The 25,168-nt window shown below is 40.2% G+C and overlaps 1 protein-coding gene across 1 annotated transcript; it reads left to right on the top strand.

Moving 5' to 3' along the window:
* Positions 1 to 16,378: 16,378 nt before the first annotated feature.
* On the top strand, positions 16,379 to 19,290 carry LOC128106237 (sentrin-specific protease 2-like). Its single transcript, XM_052731584.1, is given in 3 exon segments — positions 16,379 to 17,189; positions 17,191 to 17,979; positions 18,470 to 19,290. Coding segments are annotated over 3 exon segments (1,506 nt in total). The 5' UTR covers positions 16,379 to 17,112; the 3' UTR covers positions 19,110 to 19,290.
* The last annotated feature ends 5,878 nt before the right edge of the window (positions 19,291 to 25,168 follow it).

The following is a 25,168-nucleotide window of genomic DNA, read 5'->3' as shown; positions in this document are numbered from 1 at the left end:
AGGGAACTGCGTTTCTCCATCCCACTGCAGATGTGTGTGAAGCCTCACCCAGAGGGAACTGCGTTTCTCCAGCACACTACAGATGTGTGTGAAGCCTCACCCGGGGGAACTGCATTTCTCCAGCACACTACAGATGTGTGTGAAGCCTCACCCAGGGGGAACTGCATTTCTCCATCACAGTGCAGATGTGTGTGAAGCCTCACCCAGAGGGAACTGCGTTTCTCCATCACACTACAGATGTGTGTGAAGCCTCACCCAGGGGAACTGCATTTCTCCATCACAGTGCAGATGTGTGTGAAGCCTCACCCAGAGGGAACTGCGTTTCTCCATCACAGTGCAGATGTGTGTGAAGCCTCACCCAGAGGGAACTGCGTTTCTCCATCACACTGTGGAAGTCTATCTACCATGAGGCGCTGCCTGCCTTGGTCTTCAGCGTTATGAAATAACCAGAGCCCTTCTATTTCTATTTCATTGTAAATAACACTGTGTTGGGTGTTTGGTTAAAAAGTGGAGGGTGAGGAGGGAGGTGGCTCAGCGGTTAACAGCACTGACTGATGTCCCAGAGAAACTGGGTTCAATTCCCAGGTCATCCAGAGTCTGATCATTCCAGGCTAAAAAACAAACAAACAAACAAGTGCAGGGTGAGTGAAAACAACTTGAGTCAATGAAAAAGAAATCTGACCAATGAGAGAAGAGATGTAAAGGTCAATCTGTTGATCTATACAGTTCCAGCAATTGGTGATGGTAGGTTTTTTAATCTGAATATGTTGTTTTTATAGAAAAGTGTTGTTGTTCAAATGCCTTGAAGTAAGTAGATTTTGTGAGCTTCTGGATAGACTTTCAGGTGGCTTCCCAACTTTTTAGTAAAGTAGACACGTATTGAGAATCTGTTATATTCAAGACCTGATGAAGGTAGACGGCACAAGGCAGAAGTCAGAGTCAGCTATATTAGCTGCCTGCTGGGAATTCCCACTCCATTGGGTTGAAGAAGGTGTGTACATCCAACTTAGTGAATACACATATTTACCTTATTAGAGTGAAAAAAGAGTTATGAATTAATGTAGCATAGTCAGAATGGGGAGAAAATGGATTAAGCCAGTTTTAGATGATAAAAATGGGTGAAAAAGTTAGCAGAATTTGAGAACTGATTCTATGTGCTTATAGAATATAATGGCCATGAGGAACAAGTCAGTTTTTGCTAAAGAAACTCAGAAAGTCTCAGAACTTGGAGACACTCTTTACCATTGAAAACAAGAATGAATCATACAGTTGCAAATAGGAGACACTGGGTAGATATTTTTACAACAGCTAAAACTTCTTGGTTCTCTTTTCTTTCCCATACATAACCTAGTAGTGATGCAAAGATTTCATTCCCAGGCACAAAAGTAGAGCATGTTCTCTAGGCACTGGGTTCTCGTGTAGTGCATGTCTATTTTGTCTACTAAGAATGACGTTTGGTCTGTTTTGATTTGGATAGAAAGTGTTTCTCAGGGGAGCCAGGAATGGTGTGTGTGTGTGTGTGTGTGTGTGTGTGTGTGTGTGTGTGTGTGTGTGAGAGAGAGAGAGAGAGAGAGAGAGAGAGAGAGACAGACAGACAGACAGACAGACAGAGGCAGACAGAGAGAGAGAGAGAGAGAGAGAGAGAGAGAGAGAGAGAGATCCTTCCAAAAGGCACTTTGGGAAGGTGATTGGATTGTAAGAACTCTGTCTTCTTGAGTGGTTTAATCCCTGAGTGAATGCAAAGTGTAGCAGCATTGCTAATCATTTAAGGAAGGAGGAGGTGGGCCTAATGGGAAGAAGCAGGCTTCTGGCAGGCATGCTCTTGAGAAACAGATCTAGTCCCCAGCCTCCTTGAGTCTCTCTCTCTGTTGCCTAGCTTCCATCAGGTGAGCAGCTGTATTTTGCCACATATTCATGATCATGGTGCTTCAGCCTTGTCTCAGGACCACAGCAGTAGAGCTGTCTGTCCATGGAATAAAACTTCTGAAACTTGGAGCCTAAATAAAACATTTTTCTTTTAAATAACTTCTCTCAGTTGTTTGTGCTAGAAATGAGAAAGCTAATACAGGACTCAGCCATGTCAAACTGACCAGCTGACAAATTCTGCCTCAATACATTGCTTCTAAATAGCTGTTCAAAGCACACACTCGGTATAAGATATTATGGTAGATTATTGTATATACTAGTAAACAAATTTAGTAAAATAGCAGTCTTAGATAATTTGCACTGTTATGGATTCTTATATGTTGATAAAAAATATGAACTATTTTTATATTCCTGTTTAAAATAATTTGCATATTGATACAAATACAGAACTATATTTGTTATAATGTACATATATTTCTACTCTTATTTGAAATATTTGTATATTGATGCAAATGTAAATTTATATCTGTCATACTTTATGTATGTTCTACTTCTGTTTAGGATATTCTGTATATTGATATATATTTAAGATTATTGTCATATTGCATATTGCACTATATATTCCTTCCTCTGTTATAAATATCTTGTGTATTGTCACAATTTTGAAGTCATCGTTCTTTACCATACACTTGCTTATAGACTGTTTACCTTGTTTACATGAAGCCTTGGTCCTTAGGTTATTTTGGTAGATAAGACTTATAGATTTATAGTCACCTATGCTTGTCATCTCTATAATTACATTAGTTAGGTTATCCAGATTTACAGATACATAGGTCAGATGGACAGGTAATCTTCAAACACTTCATAGACCTAGAGAATATGGCATTTAAACAACTTAGAATTCTATTGACATGAGACACAATTGCTCCTGGCAGCACCAATTTGATCCCGAGAGAATGTTGGGCTTCTAAGACATTTCCAGTTGGAAGTTTGTCTTCTTGGCACAAAATGGCCCAATGGGCAAAGAACTGCCCTTTCCTTGACTGCTGACAGTATGAATGCTGCCCTTTCTGGACAAGTGGGACACAAGGAAAGCGACCACTGTACTCTGCCAAGACAGGATAAGAAGCAGGTAAGAATTCCTGCTTCTGAAAATGGTCTGTCAGATACTCTAGGCCTGTAGCCAATTTGAATGCACCAGCAATGCTGAGAAACATTAGGTGACTGTCCAGGCTGCCAGCTGTCTCTGTCTACTCTTGCAAGACTCCCGAAAGTTGCTTACATCCATCTACCATTTCTCAGGTACCATTATATTCCTTCTCAGGTCTTCGATGGGATTGAAGACTAGCAGTTATAGTTACAACTTAGTATATATATATATAAAAATAAAATCTTAGATAGAACATATTAAGTATTAGATTCAGGTTCTTTAGGATAGGACACCTTTTGGAATGATCTTTGTAACATACCATTTACCTACGTTCTAGACTTCTCTGGATTTTAGTATGTGTTTCTTGCTTGATGTTGTTCACATTGATTGTAGTTCCATCTTATCAAGGTCATTATCCCTCATTATTCCTGGACAGTATTTGATAACCATTCCTTTGTATATAATCTTGTATTAAGTTAGAACCTTCTTATTTAGATAAAAGAGGGAGATGTAGTGGGTAGCAATTCCAGCTTTGGTCTGGAAGTTCCAACCCCCATTGAGGTAACTATCATGTCTACAAGGTGGGGCCAAGAGAGGGCCCTGAAGACCCGAGATCCAGATGTGCTGCTCTTTCTTGGTTCCCAGACCCTGGACGCTAGGGTAGACTGAACAGAGTTCTCCAGAGAACACCGCCGGACTGCACTACGTCTTCCCCAGACCCTATAGCCTATCCCTTCATTTGTGAGTTACCCCACAAAATAAACCTCCCTTTTATCTACGTGGAGTGGCCTTAATAATTTTACCAATACATATGCTCTCCCACAGCACACATGCACCACACACACAGACACACAGACACACACACACACACACACACACACACACACACACACCGACACACACACAGAGGCACGGACACACATCACAAATGCACCACATACATATCACATGCACCACATACACACACATCACATGCACCACATACACACACATCACACACATCACACACACACCCCCCACACCACACATGTACCTTCCCCGCCCACTGAAATCACACTAAGATGTGAATGATGAGCAACAGCTTTTTTTGGCGGGGGGGGGGGGGGGGGGGGGGGGGGGGGGGCAGAAGAAAGCTTCTAATCAGAAAAGCAGAGGATGTGAAATTAAGAAGGAAAACTGTGGGAAGGACAAAGGAAGAATTGGAGGGAAGGGAATAGGGTTGACCAAATATGTTCTATACATTACAAATATTAAATAAGATGCCTTTTTAAAAGAAAAGAAAGGCAAGAGATAGAGACAGATAGACAGGCAGACACACACACAGAGGGTGACAGAGATAGAGAGAGACAGAGATGGAGATACAGAGTCAGAGAGAGTGAGAGAGAGAAAGACAGATGACAGACAGACAGAGACAGAGAAACACACAGAGACAGACAGAAAGACAGGGTGCCCCAAAGAGAGCAACAGTGAGAGTGAAGAGGTAATACCCAATAACTTAGGGGAATCTGCAGATGTAGGCAATGATGCTTTGGCATCAAAGCCAAAGCCACTAACAGAGAGTACTAAGAAAGCAGAGTTGAGCACACTGGATCTGTGGATTAAGAACAGGACGAAATTAAAAAGCACACCTGAGCCGGGCAGTGGTGGCGCATGCCTTTAATCCCAGCACTCGGGAGGCAGAGCCAGGCGGATCTCTGTGAGTTCGAGGCCAGCCTGGGCTACCAAGTGAGTTCCAGGAAAGGCGCAAAGCTACACAGAGAAACCCTGTCTCGAAAAACCAAAATAAAAAATAAAAAATAAAAAGCACACCTGGAAAACAAAATGAAAAGAGGTCTTGAGAATTAAACACAATATATTAGAACAATGGTATTTAAATGGAAATTTGACAGGTTGAGGTCATGTCCCAGAATGTAGAGGAAAAAGACAAAAAGGGACAAAAACCAGTAAGATCAGAGCAAGGTTGGGGAGATGGTTTAATAGATGAGAGTGATTGCCACACAAACATGAGGACCCAGGTTGGAATCCCTAGCACCCATAAAAAAGCTTTGTATGGCTGCTTATGGCACCCACATTGAGCAACAGAGACGGATCCCAGGAGCTCGAGGGCCAGTCAGCCTAGCTGAGGTGGGGAGTTTCAGTTTCAGTGAGAGATCCTGTCTTAAACGTTTAAGGCGGAGTGGAGTTGGCATTTTCTTTGGGCCACCAACCAGCTCCCAAATAAAGACACGGAGACTTATTATTAATTAGGAATGCTCGGCCTTAACTTAGGCTTGTCCCACTAGTTCTTTCAACTTGATTTTCATTCTACAGTTCTATTCATCTACATTTTGCCTTGGGGCTTTTTGCCTTACCATAGCCTTTCATTTACTGGGGAAACGAAAGCATAACCTCTGCCCAAATGCAATACATTTTCTGGATTCCATTTTAAAGTTAAGACATCCCTAAATATCTAGGCTGGCTTAATTAAGCAGTTCCTTTTACAATCCCATGTCTCTTAGCAGTTGTCATTAGCTTATTAGCATTCAAACAATTCAAAGCCAACAAAACACCATCCAGGATCCAGGCTCCCTGTGTATTTCTCAACTTTATGTGGCTTTTTTTTTGTGTGTTACTTTACTTAATTATTTTTAAACTATTTATTTTTTCTATGACTGTCTATACCAATTTTCTTTTCTTTCTCAAGCACCTGTGCACACTGTAACCTGTTTAAAGTTTTTTTCAGTCTGGACCTGTTTTATTGTACACCTGTAGTGTTCTCTGACTGTGTGAACCACACCTTAAACTGCTTAGCAGCAGCTCAGCCCTCTGCTGTGTGAGTTTGGAGGTGGGCTCCATCGCTTTCAGGTCAGTGAGAGATGAGCTCTACACACCTGTGGGCCTGGCTGAGAGCTGCATTTAACCACCCCAGCTCTAGGAAGTTGATGCCCACACTTGGCAGGTGTTTTTACTTAGCATGCTGGCTGCTCAAGTGCTCTGCTGGACAGCAGTGCCTCTTAGAGAAGCCATATCCTTTTTTTTTTTTAGTTTCCTTGGGCCCTAGGTCAAAATTTAGGACCCACATTGCGTGCCATTTAGAGATGGAATTTTCTTTGGGCCACCAACCAGTTCCCAAATAAAGACACAGAGAACTATTATTAATTATGAATGTTCAGCCCTAGCTTATGCTTGTCCCATTAGCTCTTTTAGCTTAATTTAACCTGCTTCTACTCATCTATGTTTTGCCTCAAAGCATTTTACCTTACATTCATTCCGTATGTTCTATTTTTCTGCTTCTTCTATGTCTGTCTGTCTGGCCCCTGGTGTTTCCCTATTGTCTTCTTTCCTTTCTTCTCCCCTGAGCCTAAATTCCTCCTCTTACTTATTCTTCCTGCCTGGGCATCCCATGTATACCTCCTCCCTTGCTATTGGTCATTCATCTTTTTATTTGACCAATCAGGTGCCTTAGGCAGACAAGGTGAAACAGCAACACATCTTTACATAATTAAACAAATGCAACACATCTTTGCATAGTTAAACAAATGCAACACATCTTTGCATAGTTAAACAAATATTCCACTACAGTGCAGCAGGCAAAAAAAAAAAAGTCTTCCTCAGGCTTTTGCATGTGTGTATACCAAATACATATCTCTCAATAGAGACACTCTCATCTACCACACATACACCATACCACACAGGCATACACACCATATCATATCACATAATACTATATCACATACACATACACATGATATCACATCACATACCAACCATACACACACACATATATGCCACATCCTTCATTCCATACTACATACACCACAGCAGGTCATACCACACATAAACTGTGTGCACACACACACATCACACACAGACACATATATACTACATACAAATCATACACATATACACATCATACCATACACAAACCACATACACATACACACCACATCCCCCACTCCATACCACACACCACACATACCATGCATACACACCACAATCTTACACACACACACACACACACACACACACACACACACACATATATATGCACCACAAACACACATAGACTGCACTACACACCTATTATACACACACTCTCTCTCACACACTACACAAAACACCCATTATACACACACTTCCTCACACACACTAGGCAGCAAGTTTAGGTCAGTCAGGGCTACAAAGTGAGGATGTCTAAAGAAAAGAGGAATAAGGAGAAGAGAAGGAGAAAGAGGAGGAGGAAAATGAGGAGGAAGAAAGAAGGTAATGATGATGAAGACAGAAGAGGAAGAGGAGGAGGAAGAAAAAGATTACAATTTGACATTTGCAGGAAAATGGTACTGGAAACCATTATGTTAAATGAAATAAATCACCTACCTCTGAGATTGCAGCTGCTCCCTTAGACAGAACCTGCCAGTGCTGATTGTTCTAAGAGGTGAGTCTTTGTTCTCATAGCTGAACACCCCAGCTTTTAGGTTTTGGGCCCAGGGGCACAACCCTGTGCCCCCACACCACCACCAATTGCAGTCCCAGTTTCAGGCCAGCAGACAGGTCTCCTACAGGCAGGTTGGACTACCACCATCTCCTACCAGAACCTTTAACCTACAAGCCCCACCTCTCCCAAACCCACCCATGCTCTAAGACTGCAGCTGCTTCCTGAGACAGAGCCCACCAGTAACTATTGGACTAAGAGCTGCTCCCTGAGATACAGAGTCATCAGCACCAATTGGACCAGGAGCCCCAAATAAACCAAGAGCTCCCATTGGACAAAGAATATCAATCAGACCAAGAAAGACTCCCTCAGACAGACACTGTTTACACTGAGTGTAGGAGGAGATGGTTAGATGCCAGTGCAAAAATACAGTCAACAACATAAATACCAATACGGCAGGCACCATCAGAACCTAGTGGATCTACATCAGCAAGACCTGAACATCTCAACACAGAAGAAGCAGAAGAAATCGACCATAAAAATGACTTTAAGAAGATGACAGAGGCCTTTAAAGAGGAAATGAAAAATTCCCTTAATGAAATCAAGGAAAAGACAAACAAAAATTGGAAGAAATCAATAAATCCTTTAAAGAAAGCCAAGAAAAATCAATTAAACAAGTGAAGGAAACAGTTCAAGATTTGAAAACTGAAATAGAGGCAATAAAGAAGACACAAACTGAGGGAATGCTGGAAATGGAAAATATGAGTAAACAAACAGGAACAACAGATGCAAGTATAACCAACAGAATGAAAGAGGTGGAAGAGAGAATCACTGGCATTGAAGATACGATAGAGGAAATAGATTTATCAGCCAAAAAGAGAAAAAAACCCACTAAAACCAACAAAGTCATAATACAAAATGTCCAGGAAATTTGGGACACCATGAAAAGACCAAACATAAAAATAATAGGGATAGAAGAAGGAGAATACCAACCCAAAGGTACAGAAAATTTTCCCAACCTAAAGAAGGAAATGTCTATGAAGATACAAGAAGCTTACCAAACACCAAATAGACTGGATCAAAAAAAAACAGTACCCTTGTCACATAATAATCAAATCACTAAACATACAGAATAGAGAAAAAATATTAAGAGCTGCAAAGAAAAAAGGCCAAGTAACATATAAAGGCAGATCCATCAGAATAACACGTGACTTCTCAACGAAGACACTAAAAACCAGAAGGTCCTGGACAGATGTTACACAGACACTAAGAAAACATGGATGCCAACCCAGACTATTATACCCAGCAAAACTCTCAATCACCATAGATGGAATAAACAAAATACTCCATGATAAAATCAGAATTAAACAATACCTATCCACAAATCAGCCATATAGAAAGCACTAGAAGGAAAAAATCCAACCTAAGGAAGTTAGATACACCCATGAAAACACAGGCAATAGATAATCTTACACCAATAAATACCAAAGAAGGGAAACACACAACACCACCACCACCAAAAAACAACAGGAATTAACAATCACTGGTCATTAATATCCATTAAGATCAATGGTCTCAATTCACCCATAAAAAGACACAGGCTATCAGAATGGATATTAAAACAGGATCCATCCTTCTGCTGCATTCACGAAACACACCTCAACTTCAAAGACAGACACTACCTTAGAGTAATGGCTTGGAAAAGTCTTTCCAATCAAATGGACTTAAGAAGCAAGCTGGTGTAGTTATCCTAATATCTAATAAAACAGACTTCAAACTAAAATCAATCAAAAGAGATCAGGAAGGATATTACGTATTTATCACAGGGAAAATCTGCCAAGATGAAGTCTCAATTCTGAACATTTATGCCCCCAATACAAGGGCACCCACATTTGTAAAAGAAATATTACTAAAGCTTAAATCTCACATCAAAACCCACACACTAGTAGGGGAAGATTTCAGTACCCCACTCTCACCAATGGACAGGTCTGCCAGACAGAAACTTAGCAGAGAAATAAGGAAACTAATAGACACTAGGACTCAAGTGGACTTAATAGATATCTACAGAACATTCCACCCTAACACAAAAGAATAAATCTTCTTCTTAGCACCCCATAGAACCTTCTTTGAAATTGACCACATGCTCAGTCACAAAACATATCTCAACAGATACAAAAATAGTTGGAATAACCTTCTGTATTTTATCAGACTACCATGGCTTAAAGTTAGATTTCAACAACAACATAAATTGCAGAAAGGCTACAATCTCATGGAAACTGAATAATGCCCAACTGAATCACCAATGGGTCACAGAAGAAATAAAGAAAGAAAATAAAGATTTCCTAGAATTCAATGAAAATGAATGTACAACAAACCCAAACTTATGGGACACTATAAAAGCAGTGCTAAGAGGAAAATTCACAACACTAAATGCCCACATAAAGAACATGGAGAAATCTCACATTAGAGACTTAACAGCACATGTGAAAGCTCTAGAATAAAGAGAAGCAAACTTACCCAGGAGGAATAGATGCTATGAAATAATCAAATTGAGGAATGAAATCAATAAAATAGAAACAAAGAGAAAAATACAAAGAATCAATGAAACAAAGAGTTGGTTCTTTGAGAAAATCAACAAGATAGACACGCCCTTATCCAAATTAACCAAAAGGCAGAGAGAGAGAGAGAGAGAGAGCACATCCAAATTAACAAAATCAGAAATGAAAAGGGAGACATAACAACAGACACTGAGGAAATCCAGAGAATCATCAGGCTGTACTTCAAACACTTGTATGCCACAAAATTGGAAAATCTGAAAGAAATGGACAATTTTCTGGATAGGTACTGCATACCAAAGTTAAATCAAGACCAGATAAACTATTTAAATAGAGCAATAACCCCTAAGTAAATAGAAATCGTCATTAAAAGTCTCCCAATCAAAAGTAGCCCAGGAGCAGATGGTTTCAGCACAGAATTCTACCAGATTTTCAAAGAAGAGCTAATTCCAGTACTCTTCAAATTGTTCCACACAATAGAAACAGAAGGAACATTACCAAACTCCTTTTATGAGACTACAGTTACCCTGGTACCCAAACCACACAAAGATGCAACAAAGAAAGAGAATTACAGACCAATCTCCCTCATGAACATTGATGCAAAAATACTCAATAAAATTTTGGCAAACCGAATCCAAGAACACATCAAAAAATTATCCACCATGACCAAGTAAGCTTCATCCCAGGGATGCAGAGATGGTTCAACATATGAAAATCTGTCAATGTAATTCACCATATAAACAAAATGAAAGAAAGAAAACCACACAATCATCTCATTAGATGCTGAAAAAGTCTTTGACAAAATCCAACATCCCTTCATGATAAAGGTCCTAGAGAGATCAAGAATACAAGGAACATACCTAAACATAATAAAGGCAATCTACAGCAAGTCAACAGCTAACATCAAATTAAATGGAGAGAAACTGAAAGTGATTCCACTAAAATCAGGAACAAGACAAGGCTGTACACTCTCCCCGTATCTATTCAATATATTACTTGAAATTCTAGCTAGAGCAATAAGACAACAAAAGGAGATCATGAGGATACAAATTAGAAAGTGAAAAGACAAACTTTCACTATTTGCTGACAATATGATAATATACATAAGTGACCCAAAAGTTCTACCAGGGAACTCCTACAGCTGATAAACTCCTTCAGTAATGTGGCAGGATACAAGATTAACTAAAAAAATCAGTAGCCCTCCTATATACAAATGATAAATGGGCTAAGAAAGAAATAAGAGAAATATCACCCTTTACAGTAGCCACAAATAACATAAAATACCTTGGGGTAACTCTAACTAAGCAAGTGAAAGACCTGTATGATAAGAACTTTAAGTCTCTGAAGAAAGAAATTGAAGAAGATATTAGAAAATGGTAAGATCTGCCATGCTCATGGATAGTTAGGATTAACATAGTAAAAATGACAATCTTACCAAAAGCAATCTACAGATTCAATGCAATCCTCATCAAAAATCCCAACACAATTCTTCACACACTTGGAAAGAATAATATTCAACTTCATATGGAAAAACAAAAAACCCAGGATAGCTAGATGAATGCTGTACAATAACACAACCTCTAGAAGCATCATGATCCTTGATCTCAAGCTCTACTATAGAGCTTTAGTAATAAAAATAGCTTGGTACTGGCATAAAAACTGACATGTAGAACAATGGAATTGAATTGAAGATCCTGACATTAATCCACACACCTATGAACACCTGATCTTTGACAAGGAAGCCAAAATTGTATAATGGAAAAAGAAAGCATCTTCAACAAATGGTGCTGGCATAACTGGATGTCAACATGTATAAGACTGCAAACAGATCCATATCTATCATCATGCACGAAACTCAAGGCCAAGTGGATCAAAGACCTCAACATAAATCCAGTTACACTGAACTTGATAGAAGAGAAAGTAGGAAGTACACTTGAACGCATTGGCACAGCTAATCACTTCCTAAATATAACACCAGTAGCACAGACACTGAGAGCAACAATTAATAAATGGACCTCTTGAAACTGAGAAGCTTTTGTTGTACAAATGACAGAGTCAGTAAGACAAAATGACAGCCTACAAATGAGAAAAGATCTTCATCAACCCCACATCTGACAGAGGGCTGGTCTCTAAAATATATAAAGAATTCAGGAAACTAAACATCAAAATACTGAACAATCCAATTAAAAAATGGGCTATAGAGCTAAATAGAGAATTATCAACAGAAGAATCTCAAATGGCTGAAAGACATTTAAGGAATTGCTCAATATCCTTAGTCATCAGGGAAATGCAAATCAAAACAACTCTGAGATACCATCTTACACCTGTCAGAATGGCTATGATCAAAAACACTGATGACAGCTTATGTTGGAGAGGATATGGAGCAAGGGGAACACTTCTCCACCATTGGTGTGAGTGCAAACTTATACAGCCACTTTGGAAATCAGCATGGTGGTTTCTCAGAAAGCTAGGAATCAATCTACCTCAAGACCCAGCTATGCCACTCTTGGGCATATACCCAAGGAATGCTCAATCATACCACAAGGACACATGCTCAACTATTTTCACAGCAGCATTATTCACAATAGCCAGAAATGGAAACAACCTGGATGCCCATCAACCAAAGAATGGATAAAGAAAATGTGGCACATATACACAATGGAGTACTACTCACTAGTAAAAAACAATGATAGTATAAAATTTGCAGGCAAATGGATAGAACTAGAAAATATCATCCTGAGTGAGGTAACCCAGACTTAGAAGGACAAACATGGTATGTACTCACTCATAAGTGGATACTAGATGTAAAGAAAAGGATAACCAGACTACAGCCCACAACTCCAGAGAAGCTAGGTAACAAGGAGGACCCCAAGAGGGATGCATAGATCCCCCAGGGAAGGAGAAATCGATGAGATCTACATGAGCAAACTGGGGGTGAGGTAGGATAATGGAGGACAAGGGATGGGGTATGAGAACATAGGGGAATGGGAGGTTTGAGCTGGAAGAGGGACAGAGTGGGAGAACAAGGAAAGGATACCATGATAAATGAAGACATCATGGGAATAGAGAGAAATAGGGTGCTAGGGAAGTTCCCAGGAATCCACAAGGATGACTCCTCCTTAGACTACTAGCAATAGTTGAGAGGGTGCCTGAACTCTCCTCCTTGGGTAATCAGATTAGTGAATTTACTAACTGTAATCATAGAGCCTTCATCCAGTAACTGATGGAAGCAGATGCAGAGATCCAAGGCCAGGTGCCAGGCTGAGCTCCAGGAGTCCAATTGATGAGAGACAGGAGGGATTCTATGAGCAAGGGATATTGATATCATGATGGGAAAACATACAGAGATGGCCAGCCAAACTAGTGGAAATGCATAAACTGTCAACCAATAGTTGTGGAGCCCCTAAGGGACTGGACTAGGCCCTCTGGATAGGTGAGACAGTTGTTTAGCTTGAACTGTTTAGGGGGCCCCCAGGCAGTGGGATCGGGATTTGTCCCTGGTGCATGAGCTGGCTTTTTGGAGCCCAGTGCCTATGGTGGAACATTGTACACAGCCTTGGTGAAGGGGGGAGGGGACTGGACCTGCCTCAACTCAATGTACCAGGCTTTGCTGACTCCCCATGGGTGACCTTGCCTTGAAAACTATTATTATAAACTATTTAAGATAATTAAGAAATGCAGGGTAGTAGTCTTTTATAACAATCAGACATGTAGTCATGTTAGGTATGTTTTCAAGGTCAAACAGAAATATTTTAGATTGATAAGTGGTCTTTAAACACTTCAGAGATCTACAGAATATAATATTTAAGATGTTTTAATAACACAAGTCTTTTCATGACAGTGAGACATGTCTGCTCCTGGCAGCACCAATTAACTTCAAAAGAGGGTGATGGGTATTGAAGAACCTCCATAGAGAGTATGCTTTCAATGTGGCACTAGCCATTAGGCAAGAAACTGCCTTTGCCTTGACTGCTGACAGTATGCTGTCCAAATTGGATGAGAAGGATGTAAAAAAAAGCGACAGCTGAACTTAGCCAAGACAAGGTAGGATAGTCTTTCAAAATTCTTGTTTCACAGAAAACTCTGTCAGATATTCTAGGCCTGTAGGCTGAAGATGGATTCCCCAATATTGTAGAGGAACCTCGAGTGACTCTCCAGGCAGCCAGCTGTCTTTGCCATTTCTATAGTTTTGGAAGCTGTTTGCTCTGGACTTCCTATTTACTCAGGTAATATTATATCCTTCTTTGATCTCTGATGGGGTTGAAGACTAGATAGGTATAGTTATAGTTTTCCTTGTTACCAAATTCAGAAAAGAAATTTACATAAGAGATGTAAAGTTTATAAGGTTGAGAAACATAAAAGCTTAAGTTGTTTATCTAAAAATTGTTTTAAGGTCTAAAAAGATATTTTTTAGGATGGTAATGTAAGTTATAATAGAAAAATAGTATAGGTATAAAACTTTGGACTCACAAAGATAGATATTACAGTACTTTCTCCAAATTTGCCCAATACAAGTGGACTGAACATTGTGAATATAATTTGTATCTGATAATTGTTCTTATTGTATATAGTTTTACTATGTTAGAATTAAATTTTTTCCTTTTTATTTAAATAAAAAGGGGGAAATGTTGTGGGATATTTGTACACTGTGTGAAGATGTATTGTTGTGATTGGTGTAATAAAGATCTAAATGGCTAATAGCTAGGTAGGAGAGGATAGGAAGGATTTCCAGCAGAGAGAGAGAGAGAGAGAGAGAGAGAGAGAGAGAGAGAGAGAGAGAGAGAGAGAGAGAGAGAGGAAGTGAAAGGGATGAATTAATAATGGCCTCGTGTTGTTATTTGAGGGCTGATGGTTTCAACAGCAAAGCTTACTACACCCAATTGCACCAGGAAGTACATCATCTTGGGCCAGCTGACAGGGGATATTCAAGGTAGGAGCAAATTCCTCATGGCTCACACAATCTAAAAACACCTGTTTTTACAAGTCTAGTAGAGTAAATTTACCCTCTAAACAGAATGTTCACCATTACAAAGGGAGCCCAGTCATTAGGTTGTTCAGCGATGTAAAGATCAGTGTGGGAATTTGAACTTTTTTTCTGTTTGTGAACAAATATTTCCACAGTGTAATTAGAAAGGATAGAAAGAAGCCTGATAAGAATAAAATGACACCTGGGGAAATAACAATCATAAGAAAGTCAAACCTTTTACAGAAAAAAAGTACATTTTTCCTTACAGTAAAACACACTGGTATAAATATACTTACACGGTTTGTTAAGTGGTTACATTTCAATGGTAAACAACAAACAATATGTGTCTCTACTTCTCTGCTCACACTTTTGTAAAAAATTTCTATACTTTTGAAAGTAGATGAAAGAGCTGCTCAAGGGGCCAGAGATAATAAGTAGTTAAAGTACTTGTATAATGATGGCGACTGCATTCAGATCCCTGCACCCACTGAAAAACCACACATCTGTAACTCCAGCTCCAATTTAATTCTTCCTACTGTTTTCTAAGGATGAGTTCAGGGCTTGTGGTATTGCTAGGACTGTCACCAAGGTAGTGATGTGTCTTTTTCTCAATGAATCCTATTGACAAAGCTGAGATTTTATTTATTTTCATTGGCAATGTTCTTATACTTGGTGTGTTGGTATCTGTTGTGCAACAGTTTCCTCCAAGATTGAAACATTCCACCCTGATAGAAAGCTCCTTAAGTAGGAATACAAACAACTCGAAAGAGCTCAGACAGTCCCCTGAAACTGACGAGATTCACTAGACCTTTTCTTGCCAGAATAAGCAAAAAAAGCTAAGAGTCTCTCTCAGATGGAAGGAAGCTGAGCAGCAAGGAAGACTCTCAGAAGAGCAGATCTCAGACCAGCTACCTGGAAGAAGCAGTAACCATCCAGCTTGAAAGAGGTTTAGATCAACTGAGTCACTTGGAAAGGACACTCTCCAGCCTGTTGAGTTGCCTGCAGGGTGTGCAGTGTTTCCAGGTTCCCAGCTGTTGTGAGCTGTCACTCATGCTGAGGGCGGGCTATGATGATGCACCTGTCTTTGAGTCATTTCTGCTCCTGTAAATAACCCCTCACCCATATTACTGTAAGTAACCCCAATAAAACTTACTAGTTCACCAAGTTGGACTTTGGTGGTATCTGTACTTTGATCTGTCCTGGGTTCTCTATCTGGGGAGAGTAGACATGTATTTCATTTCTACATTAAAAGTTTTGTCACACAACAGTACCTACTGAGTTTTATAATAGCAAAATTCTATTTTTTCTTTGTAATTAGTAAGCACATTGTGAGGAGCCATTTTGAAGGGCAATTATATTTTGTTTTCTATTATTGACCATGGTGGACAATTTCCTAAAAGATAAATGTACTAATCAGGACAAGCTAGATTGTACTGAGACGATCTAGGTAACCCTGTGCTCTACAGAAGGAAACTGAGATGTGTATGATTCGTTCGCAACACTCTAACCCTTTTTTCCAACTCCTGGATCTACTTGAGGGTGAGCGGGGCAGTCACCCTCCAAAGAATGTTGATTTACATTCTTTCAGGTCACATCACAATCAGCTATGGAACCTTGAAGGCTGTGGGTAGGGCAACCTCGGAGTCAGGCATCACTTGTGAGGCTTGCCTCCAATGTGTTAGCTGCATGGTTAAGACCTGGTGTCTTATGGTGGCTAGGACAATTGTCCGATTTTGAAGTGCTGGGTCTGTAGCCGGTTACTGAGCCCTTGAGGGACCCTTCTGAGGAAGTAATCCTAGAACTCCATGGGGTTTCCCACAGTGGACCCCGGTGAACTGCCAACATTTGATTATTCACCAATTGGTTCCCGTTGCCAGCTCAATTGGCTTCATACTCTGACTGACCCTGACGTCCAAAGTCAACTCTTGTTTATAAAGATAAGCTATTCTGAGCTCTTCATCCTGTGGACCGATAGGTTTCTGACCTTGAGTCAACTTGTGGATTATACCGTTACTGGAATAAGTAATTCTTCAGATGTCAGGGTGACAATAGCCCAAGAATACCCAGCCAGAGTCAGGCAGACGGGTGCATTCATTTGGAAATAGGAAGGCTATACCATACCGGGGAGCCAGTACCCAGCAAAGGCAAATCCAGAAGTGAGTCCATGTGGCAACCTCAACAGTGTGGGATGGAGATGAAACCTGAAGCTTCTGGGCAAGGTCAAAAATGAAAATACCAGGACAGAGTCTGAAGCTTTGGGACAAGGTAAAAAACGGAAATGCCAGGATGAGGGTGGAATGGATTTGGAGTTTGAAGAGCCCAGCAAAACTCGGAAGAGGATACCTCAGGAGCAGCAAGACCTAGAGCTTCAAAGTCAACAGCCACGCAAGGATGAGGTACGGGAACCCCATCAAGAAAGTCTAAGACAACTAAAGCCCCCACAGTGGGCCAAAGGTCCACAGGAGCAGGCTGTAACTGGGAGAGAGTCTGGGGATGGTGGCAAGGGTCGCAAGCGGCCCTGTTGCATCATGGAGGAATATGCCAAAAACCACCAAAGGCATAAGTACCAAAGGTTACTGCAGCACCTTCCACCCAGTGATTATATGAAATCTGACCCACAGAGGGTTCTCACAACCCTGGTGGACACCTTGAAGATCAAAGGGTGTGTGGAAGGGCACAGTCATGGATCCAGAACAACTCAGTGTGATCCTAAACGATCTGTTGTTGCCACAAAGGAATGTGTCTCAACAGACAAAAAAGTGAGGACGTGTACAGAGAACTCTTCTGATACACAGAAGAAAGATGCAGTAAACCTTGAAGGAAGAAGGGGACACCACTTGGAGCCTGACTTGCTAAGAGCAGAGGCTCAAGTCTTCCTGCATAGTGGCAGCAGTAGGTCACTCCCCAACAAGAAGCCAGTAGTTATAGCAGAGAAAAAGCCTGTTGCAGAACAGGAAAAGGGCAGAGGAATGGATGAAGTCCTTAATGTTACAGAGGACATGGAAAAGGAAATAAGAAATGTGGTGGTATTGTGTTCCCCAAAATATTGTGTACCCTAGTAAACTTATCTGGGGTCAGAGAACAGAAAAGCCACTAGATACTTAGGATAGGCAGTGGTAGCACACGCCTTTAATCCTAGCATTCCAGAGGCAGAAATCCATGTGTTCAAGGATACAGCCAAGCATGGTGACTCACGCCTTTAATTCCAAAATGCAAGCCTTTAATCCCAGGGAGCAGAGCGGTGGTAGAAAGCGGAAAGGTATATAAGGCGTGAGGACCAGAAACTAGAAGCATTTGGCTGGTTAAGCTTTCAGGGTTTCTAGCAGCACAGTTCAGCTGAGAGCCATTCGGATATGAGGACACAGAGGCTTCCAGTCTGAGGAAAGAGGATCAGCTGAGAAGTTGGCCAGGTGAGATTAGCTGTGGCTTGTTCTTTCTCTCTGATCTCCCAGTATTCACCCCAATAACTGGCCTCAGGTTTGATTTTATTAATAAGAACCATTAAGATTCATGCTACAAAGAAATGCACTAGGTCCAGGACCCCAGGAGGAAATCTTAAGTAACACTTTCAAGTTGCAAATTACTCGAGGAGATATCCACACCCTAGAGAATGGTGAGTGGCTCAATGATGAGGTCATCAATTTTTACATGAATCTTCTGGTTGAGAGAAATAACAAAAAAGGGTACCCGGCTCTTCATGTGTTCAACACTTTCTTTTACCCCAAACTAAAGCATGGCGGCTACTGTTCTGTTAAAAGATGGACTCGAGGAATAAAACTGTTTGAAAAAGAAATTATTCTAGTACCTATTCACCAGAAGGTACATTGGAGCCTGATAGTAATCGACCTAAGAAAACAAAGTATTGTATACCTCGATTCATTGGGACAGACAGGGCAGAGTATTTGTGAGACCATCTTTGAATATTTACAAAATGAGAGCAAAACTCGAAGGAACATTGAGCTGGACCCTTTGGAGTGGAAAAGATACAGTATGACATCAAAGGAGATTCCTCAACACCTGAATGGGAGTGACTGTGGAATTTTTACTTGTAAATATGCAGATTACATTTCTAGAGACCAACCACTTACCTTTTCTCAGCAACATATGCCCACTTTCAGGAAGAGGATGGTGTGGGAAATCCTGCATAGTCACCTACTCTAACAACATCCACCTGGTTGCTATGGTACCCTGCACTTTTTCATCGATGTTTCTATATACCTCAAGCAAGATGGGTTGAAAAGATTTAAAACAGATACTGAGCTGCCTGACATGGAGGAAGCCCACTTTCTTCAAAATAGTCCTAACCTGGGGAGTCCTGCCCAGTGCTTTCTATAGCTGCATGTAACTACTGCAAGCTTAGAAACTGCTGATCAACCCACATAAGAACACAAGTTCAAACAACATTGTTTTAGTGTTTGATTTAGTTTATGAATTGGTTTAATGTTGGATTTAGTTTATGAATTGTTTTAATGTTGGATTTATTTTGTGAATTGTTTTAATGTTAGATTTAGTTTATGATTTTTTTGTCTTCTTCCCCCACCAATGATTGTTTATGTTTTCACTCACTCATTTACAAACCTTGGCAGTTGTCATTTTAAAATATTCTCTAATTACCAACTCTATTCCTTGTTTGAACTGTTTATTCCTGAAAGGAATGCCCATCACAATGTCATTCCTGATTAAGATCAGGAGGGACATCAGCAAGAAGAGGCAGGAAGTGTTGACTAGCGTCTCTAATGCTAGAGTTGTATCTGTTAAATTGAAGCTGAAGGTTTTTTTTATGTATTTTTTTTAAAGCTTGAAAACAGTACAAGAAAGGACAATGAATTGTACAAACTGATACTTTTCTGACCCATCATACTCTACTGGACTTGCATAGGATGTAGGACTATTGAGAAAAGCATCATGCTTATTTAAAGACACATTCTTTCCCAGAATTAAGGAGACTTGCCTTAGTTTTTGGAAGTTGATTAGAAGTAACTATAATGGTAAATATTCATTTTTATCCCAGATCTCATTGAAACCAAACCTCAGCTTTGCTAGGGCTATATTGAATTATTTGAAACATTTGATTCAATTTAAGGTTATGTTCTTTACTTAATTCATTAGATTAATATTGCTGTATCCCATTCCCACTGTGGAAGTGGGGATTTAGGGTTGATATTGCTAATTATACAATAATACATCTTACGTGTGATAAGTTGTATTTAACTTTTCTGTTCATTATCTTACCATTGTGTCTATGCAATTTTTACTTAATAAAGTTTAAAATTGTTCAGAACATACTTTGCAAAAAAAAAGAAATGGATAATTTCTCGATGTATACCACTTACTAAAGTTAAATTAATATTGGATAAACAATTTAAGCAGACCTGTAATCCCAAATAAAATAGAAGCAGTAATTAAATGTCTACCAACAAAACAAAACAAAACAAAACAAAACAAAACAAAAATAACCAGGACCAGACGGTTTTAGCATAGAGTTCTACAATACTTTTCAAGAAGAGTTGTTAACAATACTCCTCAAATTATCTCACAAAATAGAAACATAAAGAGCATTGCCCAATTTTTTAAGAGGCCACAGTTATCCTGATACCTAAACCACATAAACACTTAACAAAGAATTAGAATCACAGGCAAATTTACCTCATGAACATTGATGCAAACATTTTCAATGAAACGTTTGCAAACTGAATCTAATAACACATCCAAAAGATTATCCACCATGAACAAGTAAGCTTCATCCCAGAGTGCAGGGATGTTTTAGCCTATGTAAATTGATAAATACATGTTCTCTCTCATATGTGGGTCACAGATTGTAATTCATAGATGTATTTATAGTTTATACATATATATGGGGGTAGGTAGTGAAGCAGGTGAGGAAAGAGGGTAATGATGACTTGCTAATCATGGAACCCCACCAACCCCTGGGGCACCATAGCTTTACTTTGGCTTTCTCGGAAACTAGCTGAGGATATTTTTTCTTTTGATAAGATTTTTGTATTGTCGCCAACTACTGGAGGTTCACACAGGGAAGAGTTCAGGAGACATTTTGGTTTAGTTTATGGTAAAATGGTGGAGGGACATTATATGCCATACTGATGAGTATGGGTTTTCTTATGATGCCTGGGGAAGTCTGTTAAAAGTTGACAAGAGAGATTCAGAATAGAAAGAAGTGGGACATTAAGCTAAGTTGCTTTTTGAAGACATTGATGTGTTGTTAGAGTTGTTTTGTTCACTATTTATTGCATAACTGTGTGTTTATGAAACAATTTTGCCTTATTTTGGTACCTAAGAAGGCACACTGCACTTGTGTGTCTTCCGTCCATAAAGAACAAACCTTGACTAGTACATGTCCATCATTCCAGGGACAATGTGTTAGACATAGTGGATACGATTCTGTGTCACTGTCAGTAAAATAGTAATAATATTATCTGTTTTTAAAGTGCTTTAGGGCCTTTGGAGGAAAGGTATTACTGGATGCAGGTATAAAGTTAAGAAGAAAATTCAAGATGAGTGATGCTTATATGGTGATGGCTTGGTAATGTGTGTCAGAGGGACAGGTGAACTGCGGTGTAGGAGAAAAATAAATGCTGTTACTTAATGGCAGAAGCTGTCCAAGTTTAATCACTTTAAAGAGTAGTTCTCCTCTTTAGCAGTGCTGAAAATAAACACAGAGACTCTCCACACAGAAAAAAATGGCTCCAACACGGTCTTTATGGCACTGGGGGTGCTTCTCTCTTATTTGACATTCAATCATCCCTGAAGGTCTATATTGTTATGGAGCACTGTAGAAGCCTTCTCGGATGGCCTTGTTCAGAGGGTAGCTCCTCTTAATTGTTGCAGCACTTTATGCTAGCCTTTGAAAAACTTTGTCAACATGCGTTGTTATCTCTACTCGAAGAGTAGTAGAAATAATTCAAGAGTTTTAGGGTGGTGCCCTGGTTTTCAGCTTGTATGATTTCATTTTGCATTGCTTTATTTTTGAAACAGGGTCTCATGTACCTCAGGCTGCCCTTGAACTATTACATACCCGAGGCTGGCTTTGAACTCCTGATCCTCCTGTCTCTAACTCCTGAGCTCTGGGATCTGAGACATGTGATACTGTGTGTGTCTGGCTTTCTATTTTAGATTCAATTTCAATTTTTTGATGTTTTACAGAATTGCTTTTCAGTACTTTCCGCCTTGAAATAAAATGCATCTCAATTTCCTCCATCCAGTTTTTAAATTTTAGTACAGCATGCCCAATTAATTTTAATCACCTTAAAACCAAGAGTGTTATTCCAATCATTGTTGATTTCTTCTTAGCATCCAAAATAATTTCAGGATGAAAAAATAAGAGAATATGGAAGCAATTCACTCTAGCTTGGGTTCCCACCAAACGATGCTGCCAGAAGTGGAGCAGCTTTTCTGTCTGGGGTTTTGCTTTGTATTTTCAAATGCAGCTCAAGCTTCACCAGAGAATTAGGGCTGCACATCCCAATGGAACTTCAGTGCGGACATGTAGGGCTCAAGGTTAAATGAAATCAAAAGTCTTCTTGGGAAGAACAGAGGAAGCTTTGAGGTTCCCTTGTCCCTAGTTTTCACCAGGGCCCAGGGGATGCTTTCAGAAGCAGAACGTGATGGAGTGTTGACTCCCACAAGTCCACCTTCCTGTCCGAGCAGAATATCAAAGTGAAGGCAGCCTTTCTGAGAGCACTTCCTCCCATGCTGGGCCACACTGAATGACCATTATTAACCCCACCAATTCATGTCCAAGTGGCATCAATCATTTGGGTCACACAATGGCTGACTGTAAATTATGACATTATCTCCAAGCAGGAAGGTGATAATCATAATAATAATCATAAAAAAGTTCCTGGCATGGCCCTAGCTAGCTGAGGACCTTAGCATGATCTGTCATATTTGTTCTTAACATGAAAGCCTTTGCTGCTCCCTTGCAGGCCCATACATCACTGGACCTGTCACAGGTTTCTGTAGGACCAGTTGACATAGCTCAGAGCAGCAGCTGCAGGATGGCTTTGGGGAGCCTGACTCAAGAAAGAGTTGCTGGGGTACAGGGACCGCAAGTATTCTGCCAGAGACTGACATCCTGTTGTGCTGTCCTGCCCCTGCCCTCACTAAGTCACCACGAGGAGTAAACTGCTGTCACCGAGATGAAAGGGCCCTTCCTCTGATCTCCCCACTCCAAAATTACTTCAGTGCCACACTGTATTTTATGTCAATACCTATTTTATTTTTCAAAATTGAAAAAGATATAAGTACATTGTTCCCTGAATTCCTGATGTTCTGGGTAACCTAGCAACTGAGTATGCCACACAGCACACAACAGAACATTATCATGCATTCTGTTCGACTAACAAGCAAGCAGCACAGATTTCCTTTCCCGATGACTTAGGCTAAATTAACAGTTAATAGTTGCTATTAATATTAAAAAATAATAATAACCTCCCTTTTTCATTTCTTACAGCTAGATTTGTAGGGCATAATGCTTGGTTTTTATTGTGCACGTGGGAGAGTTTTTCATTGAGCCTACATCTTGCAAGTGATTTGCATGGGATTTAGGTAGCCGCAGCGGCTGCACGGTGATAATCACATGAAGCAGGAGAATACACTCAGAACATTTGGAAACCATGCAAAATTTTCAAGTTCAAAATTGACTCATGCTTTCTACCTCTGTGAAGATGCTGTCAATAAGCGATTTAAGTGCATGGCTCAGGCTGTTTAGCTAGGCTAGCCCTGTCCCCAGTCCTCTACAAAACCTTCGAAGCAGTCCTCTGGCTAGCAGCACTATGGCAAGAATGTGGCCAGAACAAGATTCAGGGTCAGGGAGAAGTTCAAGGACATCTGACCTGAAAAAAAAAAAAAAAACCATGCATAAGGTCATGGCCCAGAGCAAGAGCCTCCTGAAGAGTGGCAGAGGCTACAGGGAAGAGGAGAAAGGGCAGAATTAGAAGCCAGACAGAACAAAGAAGCAAAACAAGGATCGCTCTGCAAACAAGGAGGAATCATCAGACACATCCGGTGAAGCGGGAGGTGGGTGGGCTCTTGCTGGAAGTGGATGGGAGGCTCAGGACTTGGTAGACCAGCATCTACAACAGTCTGTTAGAAGCCTACTTGGTTTCCTTTCGCTTTCCTTTGAAATTGACCACCACAGACGTTTTGTGATAGTCAACGTCTCTTAGATCTTTCTCTCTCCCCCCCACCTCTCTCTCTCCCTTTCTCTCATCACACACACACACACACACACACACACACACACACACACACACACACACACCCCACAAACATTTTCATATATTGGGCCTTGTGAATAATTTACTGTTTACTCTTTCCTCTTCCCCTGCCTTGAAAGCAAGCCATTTAATTTGGTTGCTCCTTGCCTGAACCACCAGAACTTTAAGAAGCCTTTACAACTTTCTTAGAACTCAGACCTCAGAAAGAGCCCTTGAAAAGCCCCGCTGTTTCTCTCCTTAACAGTCACCTCAATATGAAGAACTAAGGCCCTTTCATTTTGAGTACATCCTGCTGCTTTTTAATAATCTACGAGTGAGTTAGGCATTTTCGTCTTCAGGGTACAGCTGTTGTAAATAATGTTTCGTTGAGATCATGAAGGAAATACCCTAATACTTTCTGAGACCCTGAACAACCTGTTATATGAAGAATCTACTTAGTGTCTCCTATAGGTTAGATTAACTTCATTCACAGACGTCAGCATAGAACTGGCTCTTTAAATACAGTGGTTTCTTTTTAAACAAATTAAAACAAGATTTCAGGAACACATTTTGCTTAGCAACAGGCTTTGAAATGTTACCTATATAGAACGCAGACTGCTGTTGTGGCCAGGGTCAGCTCTTTCCTTAGCTGATTTCCGAGTGTTCACAGTTTATGCTGATTAAGTAGCAAACCATTTGGTTGCACTCCTAGCCACCAGGGAACTGACAGGATACTAAATATCATTGCAGGGCAGCAAAGCATGGAGATGCTCAGAAGACAGCAGAGCTGAAAACATGAATACAATGCATGAGCTTTTGATGGCCCAGCCCGGCAGAAGGGTGATGGGAAACCAGGAATTAGCAGCAGTCTGAAAATTACTCATTATTTGGATTTGCTAGATTAAAAACAACCACCACCTCCAACAGTATTTTAGAAAGCATAGAATTGCTAGGATGATTCTTTTTCAGTGAAAAAAATAGAAGGATCAGTTGCTTTAAAATGGC

Source organism: Peromyscus californicus, unplaced genomic scaffold (genome assembly GCF_007827085.1).
Source record: "Peromyscus californicus insignis strain IS unplaced genomic scaffold, ASM782708v3 Scaffold_9__1_contigs__length_137607984, whole genome shotgun sequence".
Taxonomy (NCBI): Eukaryota; Metazoa; Chordata; class Mammalia; order Rodentia; family Cricetidae; genus Peromyscus; species Peromyscus californicus.
The sequence above is the reverse complement of the archived record's forward strand: the minus strand, read 5'-3'. Positions and strand labels throughout refer to the sequence as shown.